Source organism: Rattus rattus, chromosome 9 (genome assembly GCF_011064425.1).
Source record: "Rattus rattus isolate New Zealand chromosome 9, Rrattus_CSIRO_v1, whole genome shotgun sequence".
NCBI classification, from domain to species: Eukaryota; Metazoa; Chordata; class Mammalia; order Rodentia; family Muridae; genus Rattus; species Rattus rattus.
Window position 1 is genome coordinate 63,206,176 of NC_046162.1, and position 27,728 is coordinate 63,233,903.

General features: G+C 54.7%; 1 protein-coding gene across 1 annotated transcript; it reads left to right on the top strand.

Annotated features, from left to right (window-relative positions):
- Positions 1 to 2,685: 2,685 nt before the first annotated feature.
- Fasn (fatty acid synthase) lies at positions 2,686 to 20,788 on the top strand. Its single transcript, XM_032913583.1, has 43 exons — positions 2,686 to 2,818; positions 4,003 to 4,138; positions 4,656 to 4,808; positions 5,832 to 6,005; positions 6,201 to 6,401; positions 6,576 to 6,698; positions 6,786 to 6,901; positions 6,991 to 7,125; positions 7,738 to 8,200; positions 8,318 to 8,505; positions 8,742 to 8,931; positions 9,436 to 9,530; positions 9,739 to 9,873; positions 9,951 to 10,154; positions 10,261 to 10,376; positions 10,562 to 10,734; positions 10,807 to 10,998; positions 11,072 to 11,152; positions 11,245 to 11,424; positions 11,581 to 11,760; positions 11,834 to 12,037; positions 12,295 to 12,581; positions 12,974 to 13,360; positions 13,443 to 13,607; positions 13,686 to 13,804; positions 13,887 to 14,041; positions 14,148 to 14,354; positions 14,558 to 14,708; positions 14,790 to 14,968; positions 15,055 to 15,174; positions 15,290 to 15,412; positions 15,496 to 15,719; positions 15,941 to 16,142; positions 16,257 to 16,408; positions 16,520 to 16,611; positions 16,779 to 16,930; positions 17,011 to 17,256; positions 17,456 to 17,644; positions 17,824 to 18,051; positions 18,140 to 18,360; positions 18,479 to 18,577; positions 18,761 to 19,012; positions 19,113 to 20,788. The coding sequence occupies exons 2-43, from the start codon at positions 4,012 to 4,014 to the stop codon at positions 19,248 to 19,250; spliced, it is 7,518 nt and encodes a 2,505-aa protein (XP_032769474.1). The 5' UTR covers positions 2,686 to 2,818; positions 4,003 to 4,011; the 3' UTR covers positions 19,251 to 20,788.
- The last annotated feature ends 6,940 nt before the right edge of the window (positions 20,789 to 27,728 follow it).

The following is a 27,728-nucleotide window of genomic DNA, read 5'->3' on the forward strand; positions in this document are numbered from 1 at the left end:
TGGCCTGTGAAGTTGTCTGTCTTGTCCTACTTGGGAAATGAAGTATCAACATGCAGGCTAGAGCCTGGGCTGGTCTCTGCCACCTGCCTGTGTCACCACCCACAGCCACTGTGCACTGACCCTGTCAGTGACACTGTTCTTCTCTAGAACCTGGTGGGCAGAATAGAGTGGCCACCTGCAAAGTATGTCCCCAAGGAACATTGTGAGAGAGGTCCTCCCAGGAGCATGAGCCTGGCCGAGGCCCTATCTCAGAAATATACTCATCTGCCGACTGAAAACCTCATCAAGGGACCTGCCTGACCATTGCTGCCCACAGTAGGTCTTTTTTTTCGGAGCTGGGGATCGAACCCAGGGCCTTGCGCTTCCTAGGCAAGCGCTCTACCACTGAGCTAAATCCCCAACCCCCACAGTAGGTCTTAAAGAGGGTCATGGCCTTAGCCTTGCTGGGCATAAGACACACAGGGCTGCAGGGGTGGAAGCAGCTCCCAGGTCCAGGTTGCTCTGTGTCCCTGACTAATCATGTGACTCTTACAGCTTCATTTTGCATCTGTGTAAAATCCTGACAGTGGTTCCCGCTGGCTGGCTCACATGTGTGGGCCACACAAACATCACAGGAAAGCCCACGCTCAGTAATGTGGTCTTGGGACGCTCGCTGAAACCCTCAGGCCTAGGTATCACACAACTGCAGATCACTCTTGCTGTGTCTGCAGTGGGCTGCTCTCGAGGTGCATACGCCAAGGCACAACAGCCCACCTAGGCACACAGTGCTTTCAAGACCAGCAAGGGCAGTGGTAGGCCATCCTGATGTGGCTCTCCCACATCCACATCTGGCAGTCCACTCTCTTTGCTGGTGAGGCCTCGTTTCTGAGATGTAGCCTGCAACCTCCATGGGTAAAAAGATGAGCAGAGAAGTCTGCTGACCCCAGCATCCTCCTCTGCACAGGCCCATACTCTGCATTCCAGCCTGCTCTCCTTGGTTACCACCCCTCCACTGGAGACCCCAGTAGCTGCAGAGGGCAGAGCTCTGCTGACCCAAGTATGGTTAGCCAGCAGCCTGGCCAGCGAGAAGGCAAACACGGCATTCAAGGCACCTGGAGGTGGGGTGGGACAGCTCTGGCTGGCACATGCACAAGCCATTTGTAAAACTCTCCTAGGCTGACCCTGAAACCCAAAGACACAACAAAGTGAAGACCCTCCAATAGAGAGAGTGCAGGACCTGGGTCCTGCACTCCCCACCTCCATAGAATACACATTACAGCAAGAGATGCCATCAGCAGGCCATGGAACAGGCCCTAAAGACACAGGGGCACTAATAGGAGAACTTGGGGACAAGCCGGCATGTGGGCAGAATACACCTGCCAGTCCTACAGGCTGCCCTTCAGGGTCCCCACTTAGCCTCCTTCCACAGAGAGCCTGTGGACAGCCAAGCTGGAGAAGCTAGAAGCCAGGGTTGACAAGCAAGACTCTGAGGCTCTGGCTTTTTTTTTTTTTTTTTTTTTGTTTTTTTTTTGGAGCTGGGGACCGAACCCAGGGCCTTGCTTCCCTAGGCAAGCGCTCTACCACTGAGCTAAATCCCCAACCCCTGAGGCTCTGGCTTTTGCTATAGACATGCAGTCAAGGACCACTGACACTACTCCCTCCCTAGCGCCCCCCCCCCCCAAAGCCATTGCCCATAAGGTTGGTCTTAGTGGCCTGGGCCTGTAGTGGAAGAGCAGAAGGAAAGGGATCAACTCTGAGCAGTCTGTGTCTTTTTGGTCGGTGAGTTTTCATCATCTCCCCTCCCCAAATTCGATAACCCTTTCAAAAGAGGAATTTAAAGGGAGGGAGGGTGAGGGTCCCGGAAACCAGCAACTCAGGGAGGCGCGCAGACGCTCCTTTGTTCCCACCAGGCGGGGGAGGGGTGGTATCCCGCTCGCCAGATGGCCGCGCCTGGACACTGAACGGACTCCGGAGACCGCGGCACGCGCCCGTCAGTGTTCCCTATCCTGCCTACTGCTCTCGTCCCTGCCCGCATCCTGGTCTCCAAGGCGGCCACAGAAAGGGTGGGTGTCTGAGAAAGCTGGGCCACGATGACCGGTAGTAACCCCGCCTGAGGCGCCCTCCGCCAGGGTCAACGACCGCGCTTGCGCGGGGGCCCGAGAAGCGCTTTGCCGCTGTTGCCGGCCCATCACCCTATTGCCTAGCAACGCCCACCCGCGCGCCACCATTGGGCCACCGAGAACGGCCTCGGTGTCCAATTGGTCTCGATGTGGAGCAGGCCACGCCCCTCGGCTCCGCGCGCGCTATGAGCACGGCGTGGAATCGCAGCGACACGGACCTGTTCTGTTCCCCCGCGTGGCCCCAGTGTCCTCAGTGCAGTCCCCAGTGTGACCAAGCACGCCCGACCCACACTGCGCGCGCACAGTGCACACCTGGCCCCGGCCGTGGGGGTGGGGGGGGTGAGAGAAAGGACAGAGATGAGGGCGTCGGGATGAGCCCCGCGTGGCCCGCGCGAGGCCGGGGGCGGGGACGGAAGCGGGCGGGGGCTGCGCGTTCCTTGTGCTCCAGCGCGCGCCTGTGCAGGGTCCCGGCTGGGGGCGGCGCGCGCGGGCATCACCCCACCGGCGGCGGCGCGCCGGGTCCCGGGGCGCAGCCCCGACGCTCATTGGCCTGGGCGGCGCAGCCAAGCTGTCAGCCCATGTGGCGTGGCCGCGCGGGGATGGCCGCGGTTTAAATAGCGCCGGCGCGGCCTAGAGGGAGCCAGAGAGACGGCAGCAGCGTCCCGTCCAGTTCGCCTGCCGCGCTCCTCGCTTGTCGTCTGCCTCCGGATCCCAGACAGGTACGCCGCTGCGTTCGGGGTTCCGGGATGGCAGGCCGGTGTCTGGGTGCCGCGGCTCCAGTGGGAGGACAGGCGGGCGCCCATCCTCAACAGCCCTGCGCTCACAAAAGCGCCGCCGCGCCCCTCCGACAGCCAACCACCCGGCTGTGCGCCGCGGTCCGGCCGAGAGGGGCGCGGGAGGGGTGTGCGGAGAGCCAGCGCGGCGGGCCGCTGTCACGTGGGCGCCGCGCCAGCCCGGTGCAGGAGGCTGGGTGCCTCGTGGATGGGGCCGGGGCCTCCACTCTCATCCGGAGGCTTTGGCAGGGCACAGGAGGCCGCGGTGGTACCCGGGCTCCAGTTTGGAGAGGCCAGATGTGGGTCTGGGAGCGCACGAGGCCCCAGGGGCCTCAGCGGAAGTCATCAGACCATCCAGGCCTCACCGGCTGGGTGGCGCGGAAGCCTTCTCGTTGGACTACGGCTGCAAGGCCTGAACTGCCCTGGGCAAGTGCCTTAGGGACCAGAGGATCTATCAAACCCTTCAGCTGCCTCAGCCAGGTTACAAGGTGTTTGACCAAATGGCGAGAGGCTTCTCCTGTCCCGGATCCGCACCTAGTTAGGAGTGGTACTCTAGGTCGGATCTTGCTGAAAGGATCCGTTGGCAGGGGATCGGTTTGCCTCAGCCCTGCTAGGCCTGAGCACTAAGTAGTCGGGCCTGTTCTCTCTGGGTCCTTACCATGCCTGGCGTTCTGGCTGGCCCTGCAGGGCAGTCAGTCTCCACCCTCATCATGAAAGGGAAGCGTTGGCTTCCCCGTGGCTTGAGGTGAGAGTGCCCCAGACCCTGCTTCTTGAAGCCCCACTTCTGTTTGCAAGTTCCTTATGATTGGGATGGAGCACCCAGTAGGCAACTGGAGATCATATGGTCCCAGGTAACTAGCAAGGCATGGTAGGGTCAGGCCAGGTCATGTGTCTGGAAGGGATTAAAAACCTCAGAAGTAGCTATCCGTGCAAGGGAACCCGAGCACCCGGGCTCATCCATTGATTATAGCTGGGTCCTGCTAGTTTCCACCACTGGGGGGCTTTCTGAGCCCTTTGCTCTCAGAAAGTCAGGGCCTGGCTGTGAGGTGTGCTACCTGTGGATTCAGGTGACTGTAGCTGGGAATGACTCCATGAGGAAGGCCCACCAGGCTACCTACCTTCCCCCACAGAGAAGAGCCATGGAGGAGGTGGTGATAGCCGGTATGTCCGGGAAATTGCCCGAGTCAGAGAACCTGCAGGAGTTCTGGGCCAACCTCATTGGCGGTGTGGACATGGTCACAGACGATGACAGGAGGTGGAAGGCTGGTGAGTGTCCCCTCGGGATCAGGCAGCAGGACAGACTGAGAGTCTCACCCAAGATGCTTCTAGAGACAGTGAACTCCCTGTAGAGCTGTGAGGTTGTGAACCGGTTAGAATGAGAAGGGACAGGTGACTTGTAGAAGAAGGTGGGCTGTAGAAGAGGACTGGCCCTTTGGATCTCCCATCTGTAACCTCTGCCCTGAGCTGGCGGATAGTGTCTAAGATGACGCTCACACCCAGTGGATTCTAACAGTGCCATAGAGCAGCTAGCTCTACCTGATGGGCAGGTGTGAGTCAGCACTGGGCTGGCCTGGCCAGCCTGGGAGTAGGCAGAGGGTCTCCCAGTCAGGTCGGGGTTACCAGGGGGTGGTCGCCAGCCTCACTTCCTGCTCCTACAGGTTTTGCTTTGGGTCACCCACATGTGGCTGTTTTGGGGCTCATTAGCAGTGAGGCTGGGTCACTTTCTGGGAACCTTCCTCCAGGAGAGGTTGGTTCCCTGGCCTCAGACTGTGATGTTCCACAGGGCTCTATGGGTTGCCTAAGCGGTCTGGAAAGCTGAAGGATCTGTCCAAGTTCGACGCCTCCTTTTTTGGGGTCCACCCCAAGCAGGCACACACAATGGACCCGCAGCTCCGGCTGCTGCTGGAAGTCAGCTATGAAGCTATTGTGGACGGAGGTGGGTCATTGGGGTATTATTATTGCCCTTTGTAGGACTTACTGTCATGAGGGCTGGGGACGTAGTTCAGTGGGAGAGCACTTGCCTAGTGTGCACAAGGACCTGGGAACATCATCATCCCCAGTCCAGGAAAAGGAAACACAACAATGATACCTTCTTGGCTCTGAGATGTCAAGAGCTCAGAGACAGGCATGGATGGCATGGGTCCCTCTAGCTATGTCCCCAACCCTGACATAGGGCCAGTGGCTCAGGAGGCGGGGGCCCTGAGCAGGGCATGGGTTTCACAACCACACACTTAGTGTCCCAGGCGCGCCCTGTTACCCCAGTTACTTCACTCCCCGACGTCTGGTTGTTCTTGGACTGAGGGCAGGGCTTACAGCAGGTAGCTCTGCAGGGGCTCAGCCTCAGCTTTGGCAACAACCCAGTCCCACTGGCTGTCTCTCACTCTGGATCCTGCTGCTTGGGTCATGGACGTGTCCCCAGGGATAGAAGGCCCCATAGTGGGCAGCCAGTGTGGGTTGGTGTGGCGGGGGTGAGCTTCAGGTTGGTAAATGCTAATTAACCCTGTACTTGATAAACAGCTTGATGTATAACTGCCCTGGGGTAGAGTAGAAGACCAGGGGATGCAGGATCCTGGTAACCTCGGTGGTGAAAATGAAGGTCCTCACCTTGGGCCTGTCTGGCTGCCCAGGCTCTATCAGAGGCTGGGCACAGCTCCCAGGGGGTTACCCACTGTCCTCTGCTTTCCCAGCTTGGACACTTGGTCTTTGTCTTCCTGTATCTCCTTATCACAGCCTGTCCCAGGGCAGGCTGCCCTTGGCACTAGAGAACTCATTGGCCAGCGGCCTCTCGAGACCCACCAGTAACACCAGAGCCTGAGGGAGTTGCCTTCAGACAATGCTGTCCTCTGTCTTAACTATGGCCTCCTATGGTTGCAGCTCTGACCCAGACCTTAGAGGTCCACTGTGGCCCCGATGGTACCCCTCTGACCCAAACCCATGTGGTTATTGCTGCCCCTGGCAGGTATCAACCCGGCCTCACTCCGAGGAACAAACACTGGTGTCTGGGTGGGTGTGAGTGGTTCCGAGGCATCGGAGGCCCTGAGCAGAGATCCCGAGACTCTTGTGGGCTACAGCATGGTGGGCTGCCAACGAGCAATGATGGCCAACCGGCTCTCTTTCTTCTTCGACTTCAAAGGTGGGTGGGCAGCCCAGCTCTGGGCACGACCCAGCTGTATATGCATTCACCTAGACAACCCTTTCAGACTCAGACTTCCTTATTCCTGGGTACTCAAGCCTTCACTGAGTGGGGTACTCAAGGCCCGGGAGGCGGGGGGTGTGGGACAGCATCTGCCCAAGGGTACCCACACCCACTTTATGACCTTGTCCACAGGACCCAGCATTGCCCTGGACACAGCCTGCTCCTCTAGCCTACTGGCACTACAGAATGCCTATCAGGCTATCCGCAGTGGGGAATGCCCTGCTGCCATTGTGGGCGGGATCAACCTGCTGCTAAAGCCTAACACCTCTGTGCAGTTCATGAAGCTAGGCATGCTCAGCCCCGATGGCACCTGCAGATCCTTTGATGATTCAGGTAAGGTTGGCCTGGGTAGGGATCGTTAGGCTCTACTTTGCAGGGCTCCAGCCTGTACCCTGAGTGGCATCTGGGCTCCTGGTGGGGGGGGAAGGGAGGACATGTGCATGTATAGACTCATAGCACACACCCCATCACACCAGAGCACCTAGCTGAGGTGTTGATCTACTCTAGGGAACGGGTATTGCCGTGCTGAGGCTGTCGTGGCAGTTCTGCTGATTAAGAAGTCCTTGGCTCGGCGAGTCTATGCCACTATTCTGAATGCCGGGACGAACACAGATGGCTGCAAGGAGCAAGGTGGGCATGGAGGGAAAGAGCATGGGGAATGGGGACGTGGAGCGCACAGGGCTTGACACCGTACTGTACCATTACCCATCTCCGTAGGCGTGACATTCCCCTCTGGAGAAGCCCAGGAACAACTCATCCGTTCTCTATATCAGCCGGGTGGTGTGGCCCCCGAGTCTCTTGAATATATTGAAGCCCATGGCACGGGCACCAAGGTGAAAGCCCTTTCCAGCCCATACCTGCGACTCCTCTATCCTCACTAGAGGGACCTGGCTGCAGCCTTAACCTACTCTGTCCCCTGCAGGTGGGGGACCCCCAGGAACTGAACGGCATTACTCGGTCCCTGTGTGCTTTCCGCCAGAGCCCTTTGTTAATTGGCTCCACCAAATCCAACATGGGACACCCTGAGCCTGCCTCGGGGCTTGCAGCCCTGACCAAGGTGAGCAGGCTGAGGGCTCTGAGTCAAGAGTGATGTAGATAGCTCTGTACTGTGACCACCACTTGACCTACCCCGGGGCTCCTGCCTGCCCACCAACTAGCCCTTTGGCTGTACCATGGCTGAAATGGCAGGGAGACTGGGGCATGGCACATTCCCTGTGGTTGGTGTGCTGACTTACATAGCTTCTGGCTGAAGGAAACACTTGGCTGCATAAAGGGCAGGTGCAGTTCTGAGGAAGTATCTAGGCAGCCAGGTCTAGCAGAATGCCCCATTCTGAGATGAGAAGGGAGGAGTGACCCAGTGTCTGATCTGGGTGCTCTTTCCCTGGGTGACCCTGCACGTGTAGGCACCTTCAGCTTGTTTCTATGCTGGGAGGGGTGCGGTTGTCTGGATGACCTATCTGTTGGGGCTTCTGGGCCTGGCTTCAGAGTTTGTGCGCTCAGGCCTACTGCCCCTTGACTTGGGCACCATGCACCCTGGACCACTGGTGGCAAGGCCAGAGAAGACAAGGGTCTTGGTGCCCAGTACCATACACAGCTTATGGGCTCTGGGGAGGTAGGTGGCCACGCTTGGTGGGGACAGCTGCCCAGTAACCATGTGTTCTGTCTACAGGTGCTGTTATCCCTGGAAAATGGGGTTTGGGCCCCCAACCTGTATTTCCACAACCCCAACCCTGAAATCCCAGCACTTCTTGATGGGCGGCTGCAGGTGGTCGATAGGCCCCTGCCTGTTCGTGGTGGCATCGTGGGCATCAACTCGTTTGGCTTCGGAGGTGCCAATGTTCACGTCATCCTCCAGCCCAACACACAGCAGGCCCCAGCACCTGCCCCACATGCTGCCCTACCGCATTTGCTGCATGCCAGTGGACGGACCATGGAGGCAGTGCAGGGCCTGCTGGAACAGGGCCGCCAGCACAGTCAGGACTTGGCCTTTGTGAGCATGCTCAATGACATTGCAGCAACCCCTACAGCAGCCATGCCCTTCAGAGGTTACACTGTGTTAGGTGTTGAGGGCCATGTCCAGGAAGTGCAGCAAGTGCCTGCCAGCCAGCGCCCACTCTGGTTCATCTGCTCAGGTGAGCTGCTCCCATGTTCCCAGGCTGGCCCCAAAGGAGGAGGGGAGTCGGTCCCTTTTCTTGAGGGTGAGGCTGGAGGTTGGCCATGCTATGGCCCTGATAAGCTTTCTGGTACAGGGATGGGCACACAGTGGCGTGGAATGGGGCTGAGCCTTATGCGCCTGGACAGTTTCCGTGAGTCCATCCTGCGCTCTGATGAGGCTCTGAAGTCCTTGGGAGTCAAAGTGTCAGACCTGCTGATGAGCACTGATGAGCACACCTTTGATGACATCGTGCATTCCTTTGTGAGCCTCACCGCCATCCAGGTATGCCACCTGCGTGGTACTCGGACCCCGGGACACTCCGCACCAGAGTCACGTAGTCCTGGCCCCGACTGGTGTGTAGGCAGAGCCTTAAATAGGTACACCTGAGGAGGAGCAGGGTCTTCTCAGAGGACCCTGAGAGAGGGTTGGTGTGCTTGGTGTGCTCAGCTTTACTGTGAGGGATGGTCAGGCTAGTGATCTAGGGGCTACGTGACATGGCTTATGTCCCCACTTCGCAGATTGCCCTCATCGACCTGCTGACGTCTATGGGGCTGAAACCTGATGGCATCATTGGGCACTCCTTGGGAGAGGTTGCCTGTGGCTATGCAGATGGCTGTCTCTCCCAGAGAGAGGCTGTGCTTGCAGCCTACTGGAGAGGCCAGTGCATTAAGGATGCCAACCTTCCGGCTGGATCCATGGCAGCTGTTGGTAGGTATCCTCCCAAGGGCCCCCGACCTCATTAGGCACCAGGATCTTCTTGGAAGGGGTTTCTGTCCTGGGTCCTCCAGAAGAATCAGTTGCTTTGTTGTGAGACATGGGGTTGCAAAGGGAGAGGTCACTCTGCTCAGGTTATCTTTATAGGAGGCTTCAGTTCTGACCCCACAGGCCCGAGCAAGGCAGGAAACACCATACACATCAGATGAGGGTCCAGGAGCTGAGGAGAGCTACTTACCAACCCTAGGTGTTCATTGCCCAGCTTCTCAGCTGCTTACCCCCTACACCACTTAGGTGTCATTTCTGAGGTCCGGCTCCTTTCCTACACTCCCTCCATAATGACACCTCTCTTGAGATCAGAAACAGCAGGGAGGGAGTAAAGGTGCCCTGGAAGGTCGACTCTTGGCATCCCAACACCATTGGCCCTAAGTAGTGCTCATGGTCCAGGAGGATGGGCTGAGTTCGGGCCGGCTCTGAGGCCAGCCTCTCTGCTTATAGGTTTGTCCTGGGAAGAATGTAAACAACGCTGCCCTCCTGGTGTGGTGCCTGCCTGCCACAACTCTGAGGACACTGTGACCATCTCTGGACCTCAGGTAGGCCCTGCAATCATAGCAGGACTTCTGTTCCCTGCAATTTTGCCCTGGCCCTGCCTAGGAGGCAAGGCCTTCTCAGTCTGTGTCCACCAAGTTCTGAAGGGCCCAGCTGGTGAGCTACACTTGTCACAGGCCCTCTGGGTGGACTGTGTCCCTGACCAGGGAAAGCCAGTCCAGGCCCCCTGACCACTGGCCTTGATGCCTGCAGGCTGCAGTGAATGAATTTGTGGAGCAGCTAAAGCAAGAGGGCGTGTTTGCCAAGGAGGTGCGAACAGGTGGCCTGGCCTTCCACTCCTACTTCATGGAAGGAATTGCCCCCACGCTGCTGCAGGCTCTCAAGAAGGTGAGTACCTGGCCATGTGCTTGGACCCCAGGGCACGGTGACTTGACCTCACTCGCTAACCAAGCGTCTGTGTGCAGGTGATCCGGGAGCCACGGCCACGCTCAGCACGCTGGCTCAGCACCTCTATCCCTGAGGCCCAGTGGCAGAGCAGCCTGGCCCGCACATCTTCTGCTGAGTACAACGTCAACAACCTGGTGAGCCCTGTGCTCTTCCAGGAAGCACTGTGGCACGTCCCCGAGCACGCCGTGGTGCTGGAGATTGCACCCCATGCACTGTTGCAGGTGAGCACTGGTCCGCCTGGGATGGGGCACATCAGCCTGCCAGTCACTGGTGAAGGCAAGTGTGGCACGGAAGGGGTCGGAGCCTAGCTCTCCTTTGTATGTGTAGGCTGTCCTGAAGCGAGGCGTGAAGCCTAGCTGCACCATCATCCCCTTGATGAAGAGGGACCATAAAGATAACTTGGAGTTCTTCCTCACCAACCTCGGCAAGGTGCACCTCACAGGGTAGGTCTCCTTTCTGTCTGCTGCTCGTGTGCAGGCCCACACCACCACCCCCCATGAGAGGGGTTGCTGTGGCCTAGCTCAGTACTGGCCCTCGGTCCTCATCTTGGCCATCTTGGGGTCTTAGAGCAAAAGTAGGGCCACAGACTCTCAGGGACAGGTGTGTCACTTAACTTGTTTGTCACCAGCATCGACATCAACCCTAATGCCTTGTTCCCACCTGTGGAGTTCCCGGTTCCCCGAGGGACTCCTCTCATCTCCCCTCACATCAAGTGGGACCACAGTCAGACTTGGGATGTCCCAGTTGCTGAAGACTTCCCCAACGGTTCCAGCTCCTCCTCAGCTACAGTCTACAACATTGGTGAGCCAGGCTCCGTGGTCAGTGGGTTCCTTCCCAGGCCTGTGGGCCCGTGCTGAGGCATTGTCCTTACAGACGCCAGTTCCGAGTCACCTGACCACTACCTGGTCGACCACTGCATTGACGGCCGTGTCCTCTTCCCTGGCACTGGCTACCTGTACCTGGTGTGGAAGACACTGGCTCGAAGCCTGAGCTTGTCCCTAGAAGAGACCCCTGTGGTGTTTGAGAACGTGACATTTCATCAGGCCACCATCCTGCCCAGGACAGGTAAGAGGCCCTTCAGTGGGGGCCGGTGAGGTGGTTGTGACTACTCCGCTCTAACCTTCTTTTCTCTCTGCAGGAACCGTGCCTCTGGAGGTGCGGCTGCTAGAGGCCTCCCATGCATTTGAGGTGTCTGACAGTGGCAACCTGATAGTGAGCGGTGAGTAGGACCTGGCTGGGCCTGTGTGGCTGAGGACCTCAGCTCCTAGCCTGCCCCATGCTCAGACCCTCCTGTTGCCCTGCCTCCTACAGGGAAAGTGTACCAGTGGGAAGACCCTGACTCCAAGTTATTCGACCACCCAGAAGTCCCGATCCCCGCTGAGTCCGAGTCCGTCTCCCGCTTGACACAGGGAGAAGTATACAAGGAGCTGCGGCTACGTGGCTATGACTATGGCCCTCATTTCCAGGGCGTCTATGAGGCCACCCTCGAAGGTGGGCAGGAGCAATCCCCGAGTCAGTGAGCATGATGACCAGGAGCCATTGTCACTCCTGGGCCATGTCTTGCTCGGGGACAGGGAAGACGGAGGAAGGGAGTAGAGGCCCTGGAGCAGGTGAGGCCTTGTGTGCTGAGCAGCCCCCCTACTGTAGGTGAGCAAGGCAAGCTGCTCTGGAAAGACAACTGGGTGACCTTCATGGACACAATGCTGCAGATATCCATCCTGGGCTTCAGCAAGCAGAGTCTGCAGCTACCCACCCGTGTGACTGCCATCTATATTGACCCTGCAACCCACCTGCAGAAGGTGTACATGCTGGAGGGAGACACTCAAGGTAGCTCTGGCCCTCGCTCTGTCCACTTGTCCTGGGCTGAGCATTGCCTACACTGACCAGTGTGTCTCCATAGTGGCTGACGTGACCACGAGCCGCTGTCTGGGCGTGACCGTCTCTGGGGGTGTCTACATTTCGAGACTACAGACAACAGCAACCTCACGGCGGCAGCAGGAACAGCTGGTCCCCACCCTGGAGAAGTTTCTCTTCACACCCTACGTGGAGCCTGAGTGCCTGTCTGAGAGTGCTATCCTGCAGAAAGAGCTGCAGCTGTGCAAAGGTGAGGATCCAAACCTTCCCTCTTCCTCAGTCTTAGCTTTGAAACTCCCGAGACAAGGCCTGGATGGCGGGGAGCTCAGGGTTGGTGAGAGCACAGCCTACCTTCCATGGGTAGCACGGCACTGCTGCATCCTTCCTATTGAGTTTCCGCTCTTCCCGTTGCTGTGGGCTTGTCCTGTGGACACACTAGGAAGCAGGCCCTGGCAGTAGGCTGGAGGCCGTAGAGAGAGAACGTAGGCCTTTTTTTGTCCCTCCCAGGTCTGGCAAAGGCTCTGCAAACCAAGGCCACCCAGCAAGGGCTGAAGATGACAGTGCCTGGGCTAGAGGACCCTCCCCAGCATGGGCTGCCTCGACTCTTGGCCGCTGCCTGCCAGCTGCAGCTCAACGGGAACCTGCAGCTGGAGTTAGGTGAGGTACTGGCTCGAGAGAGGCTCCTGCTGCCAGAAGACCCTCTGATCAGTGGCCTCCTTAACTCCCAGGCCCTCAAGGCCTGCATAGACACAGCCCTGGAGAACTTGTCTACTTTCAAGATGAAGGTGGTGGAGGTGAGTGCTGGGAAGGTAGACAGGCCATGTGCGTGGATCCAGGGCAATCTCAGACCCGAGCCCAAGGCAGGCAGCCATGATGTAGCAGCTTTCTATGGCCTTTGTGCTTTGGTTTGTTCCACCCTAAAAGATTGTGGGGAACTTTTCACTGCTACCAGTCCAAGGGATGAGCTATCAGAAGGAAGGCCTCTGGGAAAGAACCCTGGGATGCTCTGAGCTCTAACCTGGGATGTCGCAGACAGTCTCCGCAGGAGAGTAGAGGAGAACACTGGAAGAGCCTCCCGGCCAGCAGTGCCTCAAAACTGAGCATGAGCAGCACGGAGAGGCTCACCCAGGCCCCAGGGTTTTCTGCCTCCTAGAAACAACAGATCTAAGATGCTCTCCCACACCAGGTGCTGGCTGGAGAAGGCCACTTGTATTCCCACATCTCAGCACTGCTCAACACCCAGCCTATGCTGCAACTGGAGTATACAGCCACCGACCGGCACCCCCAGGCCCTGAAGGATGTTCAGACCAAGCTGCAGCAGCATGATGTAGCACAGGGCCAGTGGGACCCTTCTGATCCTGCTCCCACCAACCTGGGTGCTCTTGACCTTGTGGTGTGCAACTGTGCGTTAGCCACCCTGGGGGATCCAGCCCTGGCCCTGGACAACATGGTAGCTGCCCTCAAGGAAGGTGGCTTCCTGCTAATGCACACAGTGCTCAAAGGACATGCCCTTGGGGAGACCCTGGCCTGCCTCCCCTCTGAGGTGCAGCCTGGGCCCAGCCTCTTAAGCCAGGTACTGCTCCTGGGCATGCAGGGCAGGTAAGGGCTGGGTATGGTTCTGCCAGTTCAGTACTTATAAGACTTCATACACATAGGAAGAGTGGGAGAGCCTGTTCTCAAGGAAGGCACTGCACCTGGTGGGCCTTAAAAAGTCATTCTACGGTACTGCGCTGTTCCTGTGCCGCCGTCTCAGCCCACAGGACAAGCCCATCTTCCTGCCTGTGGAGGATACCAGCTTCCAGTGGGTGGACTCTCTGAAGGTCAGGCTCTGGGGCTGGGTACCTTGGCTTCCCCTGACGTATGATCACCCTAGAGGCTGACCCTACTTTATCCTGCAGAGCATTCTGGCCACATCCTCCTCCCAGCCTGTGTGGCTAACAGCCATGAACTGCCCCACCTCAGGTGTGGTGGGCTTGGTGAACTGTCTCCGAAAAGAGCCAGGTGGACACCGGATTCGGTAGGAAAGGCCCTGAGAGGTGCCTACCCTTCCTCCCTCACCCCCTCCATTCTTGGTATCCTTACCCACTTTGCCCCCACAGGTGTATCCTGCTGTCCAACCTCAGCAGCACATCTCACGTCCCCAAGCTGGACCCTGGCTCTTCAGAGCTACAGAAGGTGCTAGAGAGTGATCTGGTGATGAACGTGTACCGGGACGGTGCCTGGGGTGCCTTCCGTCACTTCCAGTTAGAGCAGGGTGAGCCTGTCGATGCCCTATATACTTAATAGGCTTGTGAGGAGGTGGGGGAACAAGGAGCTGGCCAGGTAGGCCCCTGTGGCATCCGTGCTTTCTTTCCCCTCAGATAAGCCCGAGGAGCAGACCGCACATGCCTTTGTAAACGTCCTTACCCGAGGGGACCTTGCCTCCATCCGCTGGGTCTCTTCTCCCCTGAAACACATGCAGCCGCCCTCGAGCTCAGGAGCACAGCTCTGCACTGTCTACTATGCCTCACTGAACTTCCGAGATATCATGCTGGCCACGGGCAAGCTGTCCCCTGATGCCATTCCAGGTGCCAACCAGGACGGGGGCTTATGATTGGGTTGCTGGGAGTAGAGAAGGTGCCTGTACTGTAGCAGCCCAGTGAGGAGGAGTCCTGCCCGGCTCCTGGGGAAGAGAGGGTTCCCAGCACCAGGGGCTGCACTTGCATCCTGCTCCCCTGACAACCTGTCCTAGGGTCTGGGCTAACAGGAGCCTCCCTCTGTCTGCACACAGGTAAATGGGCCAGCCGGGACTGCATGCTTGGCATGGAGTTCTCGGGCCGTGATAAGTGCGGCCGGCGTGTGATGGGGCTGGTACCCGCAGAAGGCCTGGCCACCTCAGTCCTGTTATCACCCGACTTCCTCTGGGATGTACCCTCTAGCTGGTGAGTGGCTGGCTGCAGTTGGGGGTTATGTGATCTTAGTTGGTGGCCAGGCTGAATTGATCCTGTGCTCTGTTCCCTCAGGACCCTGGAGGAGGCGGCCTCTGTGCCTGTTGTCTACACCACCGCCTACTACTCCTTAGTAGTGCGTGGTCGTATTCAGCGCGGGGAAACTGTGCTCATTCACTCAGGCTCCGGCGGTGTGGGCCAAGCGGCCATTTCCATTGCCCTTAGCCTGGGCTGCCGAGTCTTCACCACTGTGGGTAAGGCCCTCACCCCCTCCCGATCCCAGTCAAGGAGCTTCTTGAACCCTGTGGGCCAAACTTACTGGGGTCCCCTTGACTGACAGGCTCCGCTGAGAAGCGAGCTTACCTCCAGGCCAGATTCCCTCAGCTGGATGACACCAGCTTTGCTAACTCTCGAGACACATCGTTTGAGCAGCATGTGTTACTGCACACAGGTGGCAAAGGTAAATACCCCCTGGGCCATTGCCTGAGAGTGAGTGGGTCACATAGTCAGTCCAGCGCTGAGGACTGAGGTACGGGTGAGCCCAGTATGACCGACTGACCTGTTTGCCACCGCAGGGGTGGACCTGGTCCTCAACTCCCTGGCAGAAGAGAAGCTGCAGGCCAGCGTGCGGTGCCTGGCTCAGCATGGCCGCTTCCTAGAGATCGGCAAATTTGATCTTTCTAACAACCACCCTCTGGGTATGACTCGCAGTCAGGAGCAGGGGTGGGGGCTGGTGTTGGGGCCAGGAGCATCCCACAGTGAACAGGATTCTCGCGTGCAGGCATGGCCATCTTCTTGAAGAACGTCACTTTCCATGGGATCCTGCTGGATGCACTTTTTGAGGGGGCCAACGACAGCTGGCGGGAGGTGGCAGAGCTGCTGAAGGCCGGCATCCGTGATGGGGTTGTGAAGCCTCTCAAGTGTACAGTGTTTCCCAAGGCCCAGGTGGAGGACGCCTTCCGCTACATGGCTCAAGGAAAACATATTGGCAAAGTCCTTGTCCAGGTAAAGTGAGGCCCTCGGGCACCAAGCCTGGTCTCGCCTTTTGTAGTGATTTTTTTTCTAATTATATTTACTTACTTTGATGGTTGTGAGTGGCATGTGTGGGTGCCAGAGGACAGCTTGCAGGAGTTGGTTCTCCTCCATGGGTCATCAGGTTTGATAGCAGCACCCAGCTGTCTCGCCGGTCCTGGGACAGCTGCTGAACCACTGCTATTTGTCTGCAGATACGGGACGAGGAGCCCGAGGCTGTGCTGCCAGGGGCTCAGCCCACCCTGATTTCCGCCATCTCCAAGACCTTCTGCCCAGAGCATAAGAGTTACATCATCACTGGTGGCCTAGGTGGCTTTGGCCTGGAGCTGGCCCGGTGGCTTGTGCTTCGTGGGGCCCAAAGGCTTGTGCTAACTTCCCGATCTGGAATCCGCACAGGTGGGCAAGTAGAGGCAGTTGGTAATGTAGGCTTCCCTTCAGTGGAAAGTGTCCTGGGAGGGCTGTAGGCCACTGCTTTCCTCTGGTGCAACCCCATTTCCCTGTGTCCCACAGGCTACCAAGCCAAGCACGTTCGGGAGTGGAGGCGCCAGGGCATCCATGTGCTAGTGTCGACAAGCAATGTCAGTTCACTGGAGGGGGCCCGTGCTCTCATCGCTGAAGCCACAAAGCTTGGGCCCGTTGGAGGTGTCTTCAACCTGGCCATGGTGAGAAAAGCATGCAGGGCTCTGCGTACCTCCAGAGCCTGAGACCCAGGCTGCTGCTAAGTGGGGTTAGAACCTCAGAGCTGCAGCAGACACTAAAACCCCTTCTTCTAGGTTTTAAGGGATGCCATGCTGGAGAACCAGACTCCAGAACTCTTCCAGGACGTCAACAAGCCCAAGTACAATGGCACCCTGAACCTTGACAGGTAGGCAGTTGGTCCCTCTTCTGAGTTTCATGTATGCTTGCAATGTATACTGGTCCCTGCTGGACTTGAGGGTCTGGGGAAGTGAAACTGTGCCACCCGTGGCCTTCTGGGCCTGCCCTGGGGAGGTACGGACATGAAAGTTATCAGACTGACATGAGTACCCACAGGGCGACCCGGGAAGCCTGTCCTGAGCTGGACTACTTTGTGGCCTTCTCCTCTGTAAGCTGCGGGCGTGGTAATGCTGGCCAATCCAACTACGGCTTCGCCAACTCTACCATGGAGCGTATTTGCGAACAGCGCCGGCACGATGGCCTCCCAGGTGGGCCTCTTTGTCCAGCCCACCCCTGCTTGTGGTCTCACTCCCCAAAGCACCTCACCGGCTGCCTCCCTTGCTCTCAGGTCTTGCTGTGCAATGGGGTGCCATCGGTGACGTGGGCATTATCTTGGAAGCGATGGGTACCAATGACACAGTTATTGGCGGCACACTGCCACAGCGCATCTCCTCCTGCATGGAGGTGCTGGACCTCTTCCTGAATCAGCCCCACGCAGTCCTGAGCAGTTTTGTGCTGGCTGAGAAGAAAGCTGTGGTCCATGGTGATGGTGAAGCCCAGAGGGATCTGGTGAAAGCCGTGGCACACATCCTAGGTAAGCCAGCTTCCGGGACCTTCCTGGCTTAGGTGACTTGGAGCCTTAGTTTTCCCGTCTGTAGAAGCAGACGACAGAGTTCTGTGGTCTGAATGCTGGCCAGGCCAGGTGATTGGCAGTGATGCTGGAGAGCCACAGTATGCACCTGGTTCCCACGTCCCCTTCTCAGTAATGACCAGTTACCCATCCCCTTTGTTAGGCATCCGCGACCTCGCAGGGATTAACCTGGACAGCTCGCTGGCAGACCTCGGCCTGGACTCGCTCATGGGTGTAGAAGTGCGCCAGATCCTGGAGCGTGAACATGATCTGGTGCTACCCATGCGTGAAGTACGGCAACTCACACTGCGGAAGCTTCAGGAAATGTCCTCCAAGGCTGGCTCAGACACCGGTGCGTACCAAGCAGCAGGCTGTGAGAGACACAAGTGCATCCTAGTATTGTAGGCAGCAGCACTGCCCTTTTGCAAAGAACACCCGGGCGTGTGCTTAATCTGTGTGTGTATGACCTCACAAGGGGATGTGTACCAGAGCCCATGTGCCAAGGCTACCCTACACCCTCTGTCTTTACAGAGTTGGCAGCCCCCAAGTCCAAGAATGATACATCCCTGAAGCAGGCCCAGCTGAATCTGAGCATCCTGCTGGTGAACCCCGAGGGCCCTACCTTAACACGACTCAACTCAGTGCAGAGCTCTGAGCGGCCTCTGTTCCTGGTGCACCCCATTGAAGGTTCCATCACTGTGTTCCACAGCCTGGCTGCCAAGCTCAGTGTGCCCACCTACGGTCTGCAGTGCACCCAAGGTACTGTGCACATGGCGAAGCAGTACATGCTGCCTTGGGCCTCCATTCCTCACTGACTGCTGGCTGAGTCCTCTGTTTGTCATTACAGCGGCCCCCCTGGACAGCATTCCGAACCTGGCTGCCTACTACATTGATTGCATCAAGCAGGTGCAGCCTGAGGGGCCCTACCGAGTAGCTGGGTATTCTTTTGGAGCCTGTGTAGCCTTCGAGATGTGCTCCCAGCTGCAGGCCCAGCAGGGCCCAGCCCCCGCCCACAACAACCTCTTCTTGTTTGACGGCTCGCACACCTACGTATTGGCGTACACCCAGGTGAGAGCCGGGCCAACTGGTCCTAAGCATTGCCGCCTGTGTCTTGGCTCTGAACACACTTCTGGGAGGGTCCTGGTTACTTTAGCCCTTGCAGCATCAATCTCTCCTTCCCTGACAGAGCTACCGTGCAAAGCTGACCCCAGGCTGTGAGGCTGAGGCTGAAGCTGAAGCCATTTGCTTCTTCATTAAGCAGTTTGTTGATGCAGAACACAGCAAGGTGGGCCTGGACACACCCAGAGAGGGCAGGAAAGGCAAGGCTGGGGGGATTGGGGTCTCTGCGCCTTTAAAATGGAGCAGGGAGATCCAAGCGCTTCTTCAGAAACCCATCTGCCCAGTGAAGGCAGGGCAGACCGTGTAGTCCCCCCATCCCACCCCACATGCTCAGAGCTGTTGCTTTTAGGTGCTAGAGGCCCTGCTACCACTGAAGAGCCTGGAGGACCGGGTTGCTGCTGCTGTGGACCTCATCACTAGAAGCCACCAGAGCCTGGACCGCCGTGACCTGAGCTTTGCTGCCGTGTCCTTCTACCACAAGCTTCGAGCCGCTGAGCAGTATAAACCCAAGGCCAAGTACCATGGCAATGTGACCCTGCTGCGGGCCAAGACAGGTGGCACCTACGGCGAGGACTTGGGTGCTGATTACAACCTGTCCCAGGTAAGTGAGTGAGTGAAGCAGATGAGGCGGTGTCGTCCGCTTGCCTGCCACAGGTGGGACGCCTGCTGGTAGTCACAGAATGACACCTGAATGTTTACAGGTGTGTGATGGGAAGGTGTCTGTGCACATCATTGAGGGTGACCACCGTACGCTGCTGGAGGGCAGGGGCCTGGAGTCTATCATCAACATCATCCACAGCTCCCTGGCTGAGCCTCGAGTGAGTGTACGGGAGGGCTAGACCTGCCTACCATGAAGCCACGATCCACACCCGCCACCAGAGATGCTCCGATCCCCACCACACCCTGAGTGCAGGGACTGGGGAGGGTCCTGCTGGTGGGACCCCCTCGCCCCAGTGGCCCAGCACCACCCCCTCCCCTGGTGGCTGCTACAAACAGGACCATCACATGTGTCCCAGCCACTTAGTGGGGTTCCCAGAGCCACTGACTTGGAGGCACCCTGGTCTGTGAAGAGTCAGTGGAGGCCAGCAAGAGCCAAACTGAGCCTTTTCTGCCAAGTGACATTTGTCACACTGGTTGTTTCTCCATTAAATTCTCATATTTATTGCATTGCTGGGAAAGACCGCCCACCCCAGGGTTAACTCATTCCAGAACCCCTAAAGTGGGAAAAGCCATGTGGGGAAGGCTGCTGGCTGGAGCCCCTTTTTGTCTTAGCCCTGTACCCGCTCACTGCAGGGCAGGGTATGGAGAGGGCTGGTTCCCGGGGAACGAGGACCCCAGCAGACACTGTAGCCCATGGCCCTTGGTCCCCAGCACCCCCGGCTGCACCCATGATGCAGGGCCTACCAGACTCTGCGGACCGCACCGGGCACTCACTGTATTTGTTTTCCAAGATTCAAATTGCTGCTTGGGTTTTGAATTTACTGCAGCTGTCAGTGTAAAGAACCATGTCTGAACTGTGTCCTTTTTACACCAACCTGGTAAAAATGCTCTTGATGCTGTCCCGTTGCCACAATTAAACTGCACGTGAGCTCTGGCTTCCGTTCAGTCTCTTTCCAGTCCCAGACCTGAGTCCCCAGAGCCTCCACAGCTCTTACAGTGAGAATCAAATTGGCCCACTCCTTGGAAGGCGTGGCATTCTGTCAGAGTGAAAGGGAAGTAGAGTGCGCTGATTCACGTTCAGCGTGTGGGGCTGGCTAGAGACCTTGGCACTGTAGTGAACAGAATGTGTCCACCTTTAAGTCACCCTGAAGGCATCAGCGTAGCTACAGCCTCACCCAGGGGTAGAGAATAGTACCCTCTACTTGTTGACTAACTGGCAGTTGGTGCCAGCCCCTATAGAGGAAAACAGCAGTGTGTGGCCACTGTGAGAAGCATATCCCTGGAAACAGGTGACCAGAGCAGAGGGCTAACGCCTACCTGAGTCACACAAAACTGACCAGGCTTGAGTGTCCAGAGGAGACTGTCAGAAGGCCACAGCATTCAGTCCTATCCACAGAGAGCAGCAGACTAAGTTGTCTCCTTGCCAGCTTAGAAAACTGCAGTGCTGGGGTACAGGTAGGGTGTTCAGGAGGTCCGGGCCCCAGTGATTAGCCTAAGACTGAAGCATCTGGTTGGCTGTGGTCCCTCCTAGAGAATTCTTAAAGCTCTTGTCATGTACTTCCTGGGAAGGACCTACCCTGTCTCGGTAATGTCTCTATCTCGTTGGAGTCTACTGACTCAAACATTTATAAAGTGTCCTAGAAAGGCCTGACTCCCCTACAAGGCTGTGTGATCCTTCGAACTCACATATGTGAGGCAATAAAACCTTGAGACTCTAGTCTTATGGCCACCTTGCTCCTTCCTGCTCTTCGTGCTCATGTAACAAGACTTCCAGGGCGTCTGATGAGATTGCTCTGGGTAGAGTCGGAGTTTGATCACTGGAACCCACGTAAAGGTTGTCATCTGACTTCCACACGTGTTGAGTGGAGCAATACTAAAATGAAAATTTAAAAGAGCAGTTGCTGTTCATGGGGATCTTAAAATACAGGTAGAGGACCAAATTTAGCATCTGGGTTGTCGGTACGACACTGAGTTCTTACATCAGTCAGGAATAGGAGTCCTCCTAGGAACTTCAGCAATAAAAATGACTAAGAGGGTAGAGAAGTGACTCTACAGTTAAAGGACCCAGATTAGGTTCCCAGCAACCATAGCAACTCCAGCCCCAAGGGACCTGACACCTGTGCAGGAACCACAGAGAGTACTCAGACATGCATGCAAGCAAAATGTTCACACACATAAAACTAATTAAATTTTAAACAAAAGCTCAAAGAGCTTAAAGGTCAAAGTTTCTGAATTAACTGCTCTGTGCAAACAAAGCTCAAGACCTGAGCACCCATTACCCCAGCAGGCAGAGACCAGCCTGGGCTGTATAAACCGGGAGGGGGGTTGCTCGCCAGAGATGATACATCTCACTCTGGAGATGGGCAAGAGGATCTCCGCTCCAGCCAGCCTGGGCCACACGGAAAGGAAAGCCCCCATCTTGGGGCCAAAAAGAATCTTAGGGATAAGCCCAGAAAAGAGACCTATCAAACCACCCAGGTGGACATTAGGACATCGACCAAAAAAGTGAGCTAGCTGTAACCGGTCCAGGTATTCAGATTAGTAAGGTGTGTAGGAAGCAAGAGAAGGACCCCTGAGTAAAACCTCTGGAGAGAGGCAGTCCTATGAAGGTTCCTGGAATGGGGAACAATCTGGTCGATCCTCTGGAGAACAGAATTTGTTTTATTTTTAAATAATGAACAGAGCTCAGGAAGAGATGGGACCTTGTGGGTAATTTGGAGTACCAGAGTAAAAGGGCAGGGGGTGCAGCTTGATAGGAAAAAATGGCCTTTGTTTAATGTGCACAAGGCCCTGCTTTCAGTCCTTAGAACTGGAAAAGGGGGGTTAGAGTGGAGGCTCATTTTCAAACTCATAGGTTCAGGAAACAAACTCCAAGGTCAGGAACCATGTCGTATGCTAAGGTCTGTCACAGTCAAACTGGAGTGAGTGATGTTTCTACCCAACCCTCCTGCACATGCAGTATATAGTATACTGAACAAGGACAGGGAAATAAAACCAAATACTGAGTCCTAAATGGAAAGTCAACAGTTGGGGGCGGATCCTTGAACATCCAGGGAATGGAGTGGGAGGAACCTGTAGATCATTAAGGGCGCAGACCAAAAGGCCCCAGTTCCATAAAAGTCTCCATGTCCATGTACAATGTGACAAACACCTGAGAGTCTGAGGCAGATGACTACTGGTTCACGGCTAACCTGGACTATGTACCTGTTTGACAGGTATGTAGGTGGGGTTAACTGAATTTCTGAGGTTCTAAGTTCCATCCCAGAAACAGGGAGAGAGGGTAAGAAGGAGAAAAAAAGTCTATGTAGTCAGAGGGCCAGAAGAACCAGCCTAGCAAATCAAAATGGTAGGTTATTGGGCAAGGAGCCCACCACCTTACCCCTAAGTGTGTGGGAAAGGCCTATGGGGGCCAGAAAAAAAAAAAAGAAAAAGAAAAAAAAATAAAGTTCCTTTCCCCCCTCAGAGGACTCCCTACCTAGGTGACCTGCTAGGCAACAGCAGCCAGACCTTTTACCACTTTGGTAGAGGACAGACCAGCCAGATTGGAGGGTTGAATGACTCTCACAGCTTAACACAGCCTAATACACCAAACAGGTTTGGTCTGGTTTGGTTTTTGCAGACAGGTTTTCTCTGTTTAACAGTTTGGCTGTCCTCCACCTGTAGACCAGGCTGACCTTGCGCTCACAGAGATCTGCCTGCCTCTGCCTCCTGAAGGCCGAGACTAAAGGCACCACCACCGCCTACAAGGTTTCGTTTTTTTAAAAATCACTTATTTACCAAGAACCAGAAGAAACCTTGAGTGGGGGAAAACAAAAATAAGTGTCAGTTCATGCTGACCGACAGAATGCTCTTAGAGAAACCGGAAGCAGCCAGTGGGCTTGGGTACAATCTAGGGTAGGGTGCTTCCTCCACTGTTCAAGAGGCTGTGGGTTTCATCCCCACGACCAGGAAACAGGGAAGGAGGGAGGAGGGAGGGAGGGGAAAGGAGGGGAGGAAGGAAATAATGTAAACTGGGTAGGTGGCACACCTGTAACCCAACAACGAATAAAACAGCTGATAGCACATGCCGCAGTGAGCAGTAAAGAACATATCTAATAAGAAAATAGGAAATCTCAACAAAGAAAGAGGGCACTGGCCAGGCAGTGGCAGTGCACACCTTCAATCCCAGCACTTGTGAGGCAGAGGCAGGTGGATCTCTGGGAGTTCGGTTACAGCCTGGTTTACAGAGTGAGTTCCAGAACAGCCAGCTCTGTTAAACAGAGACCCTGTCTCAAAAACCCAATAGTAGTAATGACAATAATGATAATAATAAATAAAGCAATAGAAATTTCACGGTCTGATCCTGGTGTGGCACAGGCGTGTAATCCTAACACTTCGAAAGCTGAGACAAGGGCTGGAGAGATGGCTCAGGGGTTAAGAGCATTGACTGCTCTTCCAGAGGTCCTGAGTTCAAATTCCAGCAACCACATGGTGGCTCACAGCCATCTGTAATGAGATCTGATGCCCTCTTCTGGTGTGTCTGAAGACAGCTACAGTGTACTTATATATAATAAATAAATTTTAAAAATAAAGAAAGAAAGCTGAGGCAGGAGGATTGAAAGCTCAAGGGCTGTCTGGGTGGCAAAGAAAGAAAGATCCCACCTTACCGTCCCTTCAACAAAAGAGAGCCTTAAAATATCAGGAAGAAAGTGGAAAAACAAAAGGCATGGGTAAATGCAGTATTTTCTTCTCTTAGTCCCCAATTCATGCGTAACAGTTGAAATAAGAGCTGGATATGGCGGTATGTGCCTGGCACCCACCACTTGGGAGGTGGAGGAGGGGACCTATAGGAGATGGGTCTTCCGGTACATATGGAGTACAAGGCTACAGGAGACCCTGTCTCAAAAGAAAATGGGGTAAAAGTAACACTCAAGCATCACACAATTCCAAATGTACACAGAGGAATGCTTAAGACAATTTTTGGGGACTGGAGAGATGGCTCAGCAGTTAAGAGCCCTGACTGCTCTTCCAGAGGTCCTGAGTTTGATTCTCAGAACCCACATGACAGCTCACAACCATCACAACTCCAGTTCCAGGGAATCCCACACCATCTTCTGACCTCCACGGGCCGACACATGTCCAGGCAAACACTCAGTCACATACAACAAATCCCTTACTATTTATTTATTTATTTATTTATTTATTTATTTATTTTTATTTTATTTTATTATACAAGTACACTGTGGCTGTCTTCAGACGCACCAAAAGAGAGCATCAGATCTCATTACAGATGGTTGTGAGCCGCCATGTGGTTGCTGGGAATTGAACTCAGGACCTCTGGAGGAGCAGTCAGTGCTCTTAACCGCTGAGCCATGTCTCCAGCTCCATAAATCTTTTTTTATTTTTTTCTTTTTTAAAGAGACAGTTTAGGCAGACTATATAGAGCAGAAGTGCAAAGGTTAATGGTTCAAATGTTTCACTGGATGGGTGAGATGGCCTCAGGGAGTGGGTATCTATGTTTGTAATGCAGAGCCCATAGCAGTCACCAAAGAAGACGTAGACAGATGATGTATGGCCATGGCTCAGGGCTGTATGCTGGCAGCAAGTAGTGTTCCTCGATGGCCTCTGTTTCGATTCCTGACTCCAGATCTCTGTTTGAAACCTACCTGACTTCCTTTCGTAATGGACTGTGATTGGGAAGAATAAACCAAATAAACCCTTACACACACACACACACACACACACACACACACACACACACACAGACACCACGAATCCAGGTATGGTGGCACATATCTGTAACCCTAGCACTCATTTGGGTAGAAGGGCAGAGGGATCAGGAATTCAAGGTCATCCTTGGCTACATAAAGAATTTGAGGCTAGCCTGGGCTACATGAAACCCACTTCAAAACATATATGGTCTGCCATTCCACTCCAAGGTATACAAATTACCCTCTGTTTACATGAAGATTTGACAAGAACATTCATAGCAACGGTTGGAGAAACCACCCCAGATTCATAAACAGGTGAAGGGAGAAATGCATTTCAGAACATTCCATAAAAGTACACTGCTCACACATGGAAAGACTGAGCTGCTGCGCATCTCAGACCAAAATCAAAAACTTGTCACAGTTCCATGCCAATAAAGCCCTAGGAAGGTACACACATAAAGCAGCAAACATGTCGTGGATGAAGAGGGTTGGGGAGGGGCCCAGGGAAACTGGGAGTAGCGATAAACACTTTCATTATCTGACTGGAACAGTTTCACTTGTATATACGGGTATCTATAAACACGTAATTGCCACTTTGTATATATTTTAAAAATATTAATTATGCTCCCATGAAGCTGTTTTAGAAGGGATTTATAAGCAATATAATAGTCAATTAGACCTCTAACCATATAAAAAGATGCTCAGCCTTTCATTATAAGGGAAATAAAAAAAAATGATAGTCACAAGGAGGACCATTCCTTATCTGTCAGGTTGACACAGTTGCAAACATAAAGCACAGAGTGCTGTGGAGGTAACAGGGAAACCTGCATCAAAGCAACCCTAGTGGGAGGCATAGAACATAGGATCTCAAGGGGGAGACTTGGCAGCACACAGAAAAATCACTTCTGTATTCATGCTTCTTGGAAAGTGTCCCACGTATACCTGCATGTGCATGTGCGTGCCCTCACATACACACACACACACATACATGTGCGCGCACACATCGACACACATAGACATGTGCACACACATAAGCACACACATACACACACCTGTGCACACAAACACACATATCTGTTGTAAAACAATGTAAAATTGAAAAATATTGGAGATGACCTACATATCTAGTCTAGGTGACCAACAGAACATCTAGACAGAACAGGATTGGGTGTGTCCAAAGGACACACAGCCCCAAGTAGGGAAATAAGACATGCGCTTCGAGACAACAAATGGGAAAGATAGGTAAAGTCAGAATGGTAGAGCTCACCTTTAATCCCTGGGTGGCTGAAACTAAAAGACCATCATGCGTTTGAGGCTAGTCTGTGCAACATAGTAAGTTCCAAGTCAGCCATGTGAGACCCTATTTGAGAGAACATGCCCAAACAAGAAAATTCAATGTTAACACCATCTTTGTGTATTAGGAAGGATGGGTGGGAGAGGGAGACATAAGGGGTTGTTCTTAGAATATACCATTTGGGGCTGGAGAGATGGCTCAGCGGTTAAGAGCACCCGACTGCTCTTCCAGAGGTCATGAGTTCAATTCCCAGCAACCACATGGTGGCTCACAACCATCTGTAAAGAGATCCGATGCCCTCTTCTGGTGTATCTGAAGACAGCTACAGTGTACTTATATATATAATAAATAAATAAATCTTTAAAAAAATATATATATACCATTTGGTTCTATACCCTCTCATCCCAGCGCGTAGAAGGCAGAAGCAGGGGGTTGGGGATTTGGCTCAGTGGAAGAGCGCTTGCCTAGTAAGCGCAAGGCCCTGGGTTCGGTCCCCAGCTCCGAAAAAAAAAAAAAAAAAAAAAAAAGGCAGAAGCAGGTTGGTCTCTATGAGTCTGAGGCCAGTCCGTTTTATCAAGCTCCAGGCCAGCTAAGAGTACATAGTGAGATCCTGTTTCAAAAAAGAAAACTGGAGAAGAGTACAAGGGAGTACACATTGGCACCCTAAAAACACCCGAGCATCTGTGTGAGTCATACTGGACTAAAAGGGTCCCGTACTGCTGGTGGCCAGAGGGGTTCAGAGGACAGTCCCCAGCAAAGCAGCCTTTTCTGGTGAAAAGTCTCCAGAAAGTCATTGAAAGTCCCGGAAGTTGTTCTGAGGACTCTCAGCCAAAGGGGAAACAGTGTTCAGGAAAATCTACCAAATCCTTCCAGGAAGGGAGTGTGGGTTTGGGGTACTTGCCTTGGCCCATCCCTCCTCTCTGCCCGCATGATGCAAGCTCCACTCTAGATGGGTGCAGCTAAGGACAAGCTCCCTCCTCCATGGGCCAGCCCGGGGCCACAGCACAGGCTACCAACGGCTCAAACGTCTGCCAGGGTCCTTTTTCACCAAAAAGAGTGCCCTCTAGAGGTTCGACGTTCAGCTCTGGGGAGGCCCAGTCTCAGAGTCTTTACCCAGCCTTACAGTAAAACAGTGGGTCCCTACCAAGAGAAATGAGTGGAAATCACAGGCTGTCCCTTCTCGGTTGCTAGTTATTGGAGCAGGGGTGGCCTGGCTGCCTCAGCTAACAAACAGTGCTGGGAGGTTCCACTAGGGGGCAGGCCAACCTAAGGGTAGAGAACGCCCTTGCTCAGCCAAGAGGATTTCAGAAAACAAAGCAAAATTTCAGGCAAGATACTGCCAACAATGAAACTTAGGCGGTTGCATAGACAAAGGAAGAGTAGGAAAAAAGAGCAAGAAAGGACTGGGGATGTGAGCTGGTAGAGCGATTGCCCAACGCACACGAGGCTTGGGTTTGATTTCCAGCACAGCATAAAAGAAGTACTTGGGGAGATGGGGAGACCGGAGGAACAGAAATTCAAGGTCATCCTCAGATCCTCAGCTAGAATCCTAGTTCAAAGCCAACCTGGGTTACAGACCCTGCTAAGGAAAAAAAATAGCTGAAATATTGCTGGGAAAAAAATTAACTTATGGATGAAAGAAGTTCAACAAACACAAAACAGTAGGAACGCCA

Bases quoted from the DNA above. Each gene is read 5' to 3' on its own strand.
- Fasn (XM_032913583.1), top strand. From the start codon at position 4,012: ATGGAGGAGGTGGTGATAGCCGGTATGTCCGGGAAATTGCCCGAGTCA. The intron at 10,377-10,561 runs GTAGGTCTCCTT...GTTTGTCACCAG, and splicing joins GGCAAGGTGCACCTCACAGG to CATCGACATCAACCCTAATG. The intron at 18,361-18,478 runs GTGAGAGCCGGG...CTTCCCTGACAG, and splicing joins ACGTATTGGCGTACACCCAG to AGCTACCGTGCAAAGCTGAC.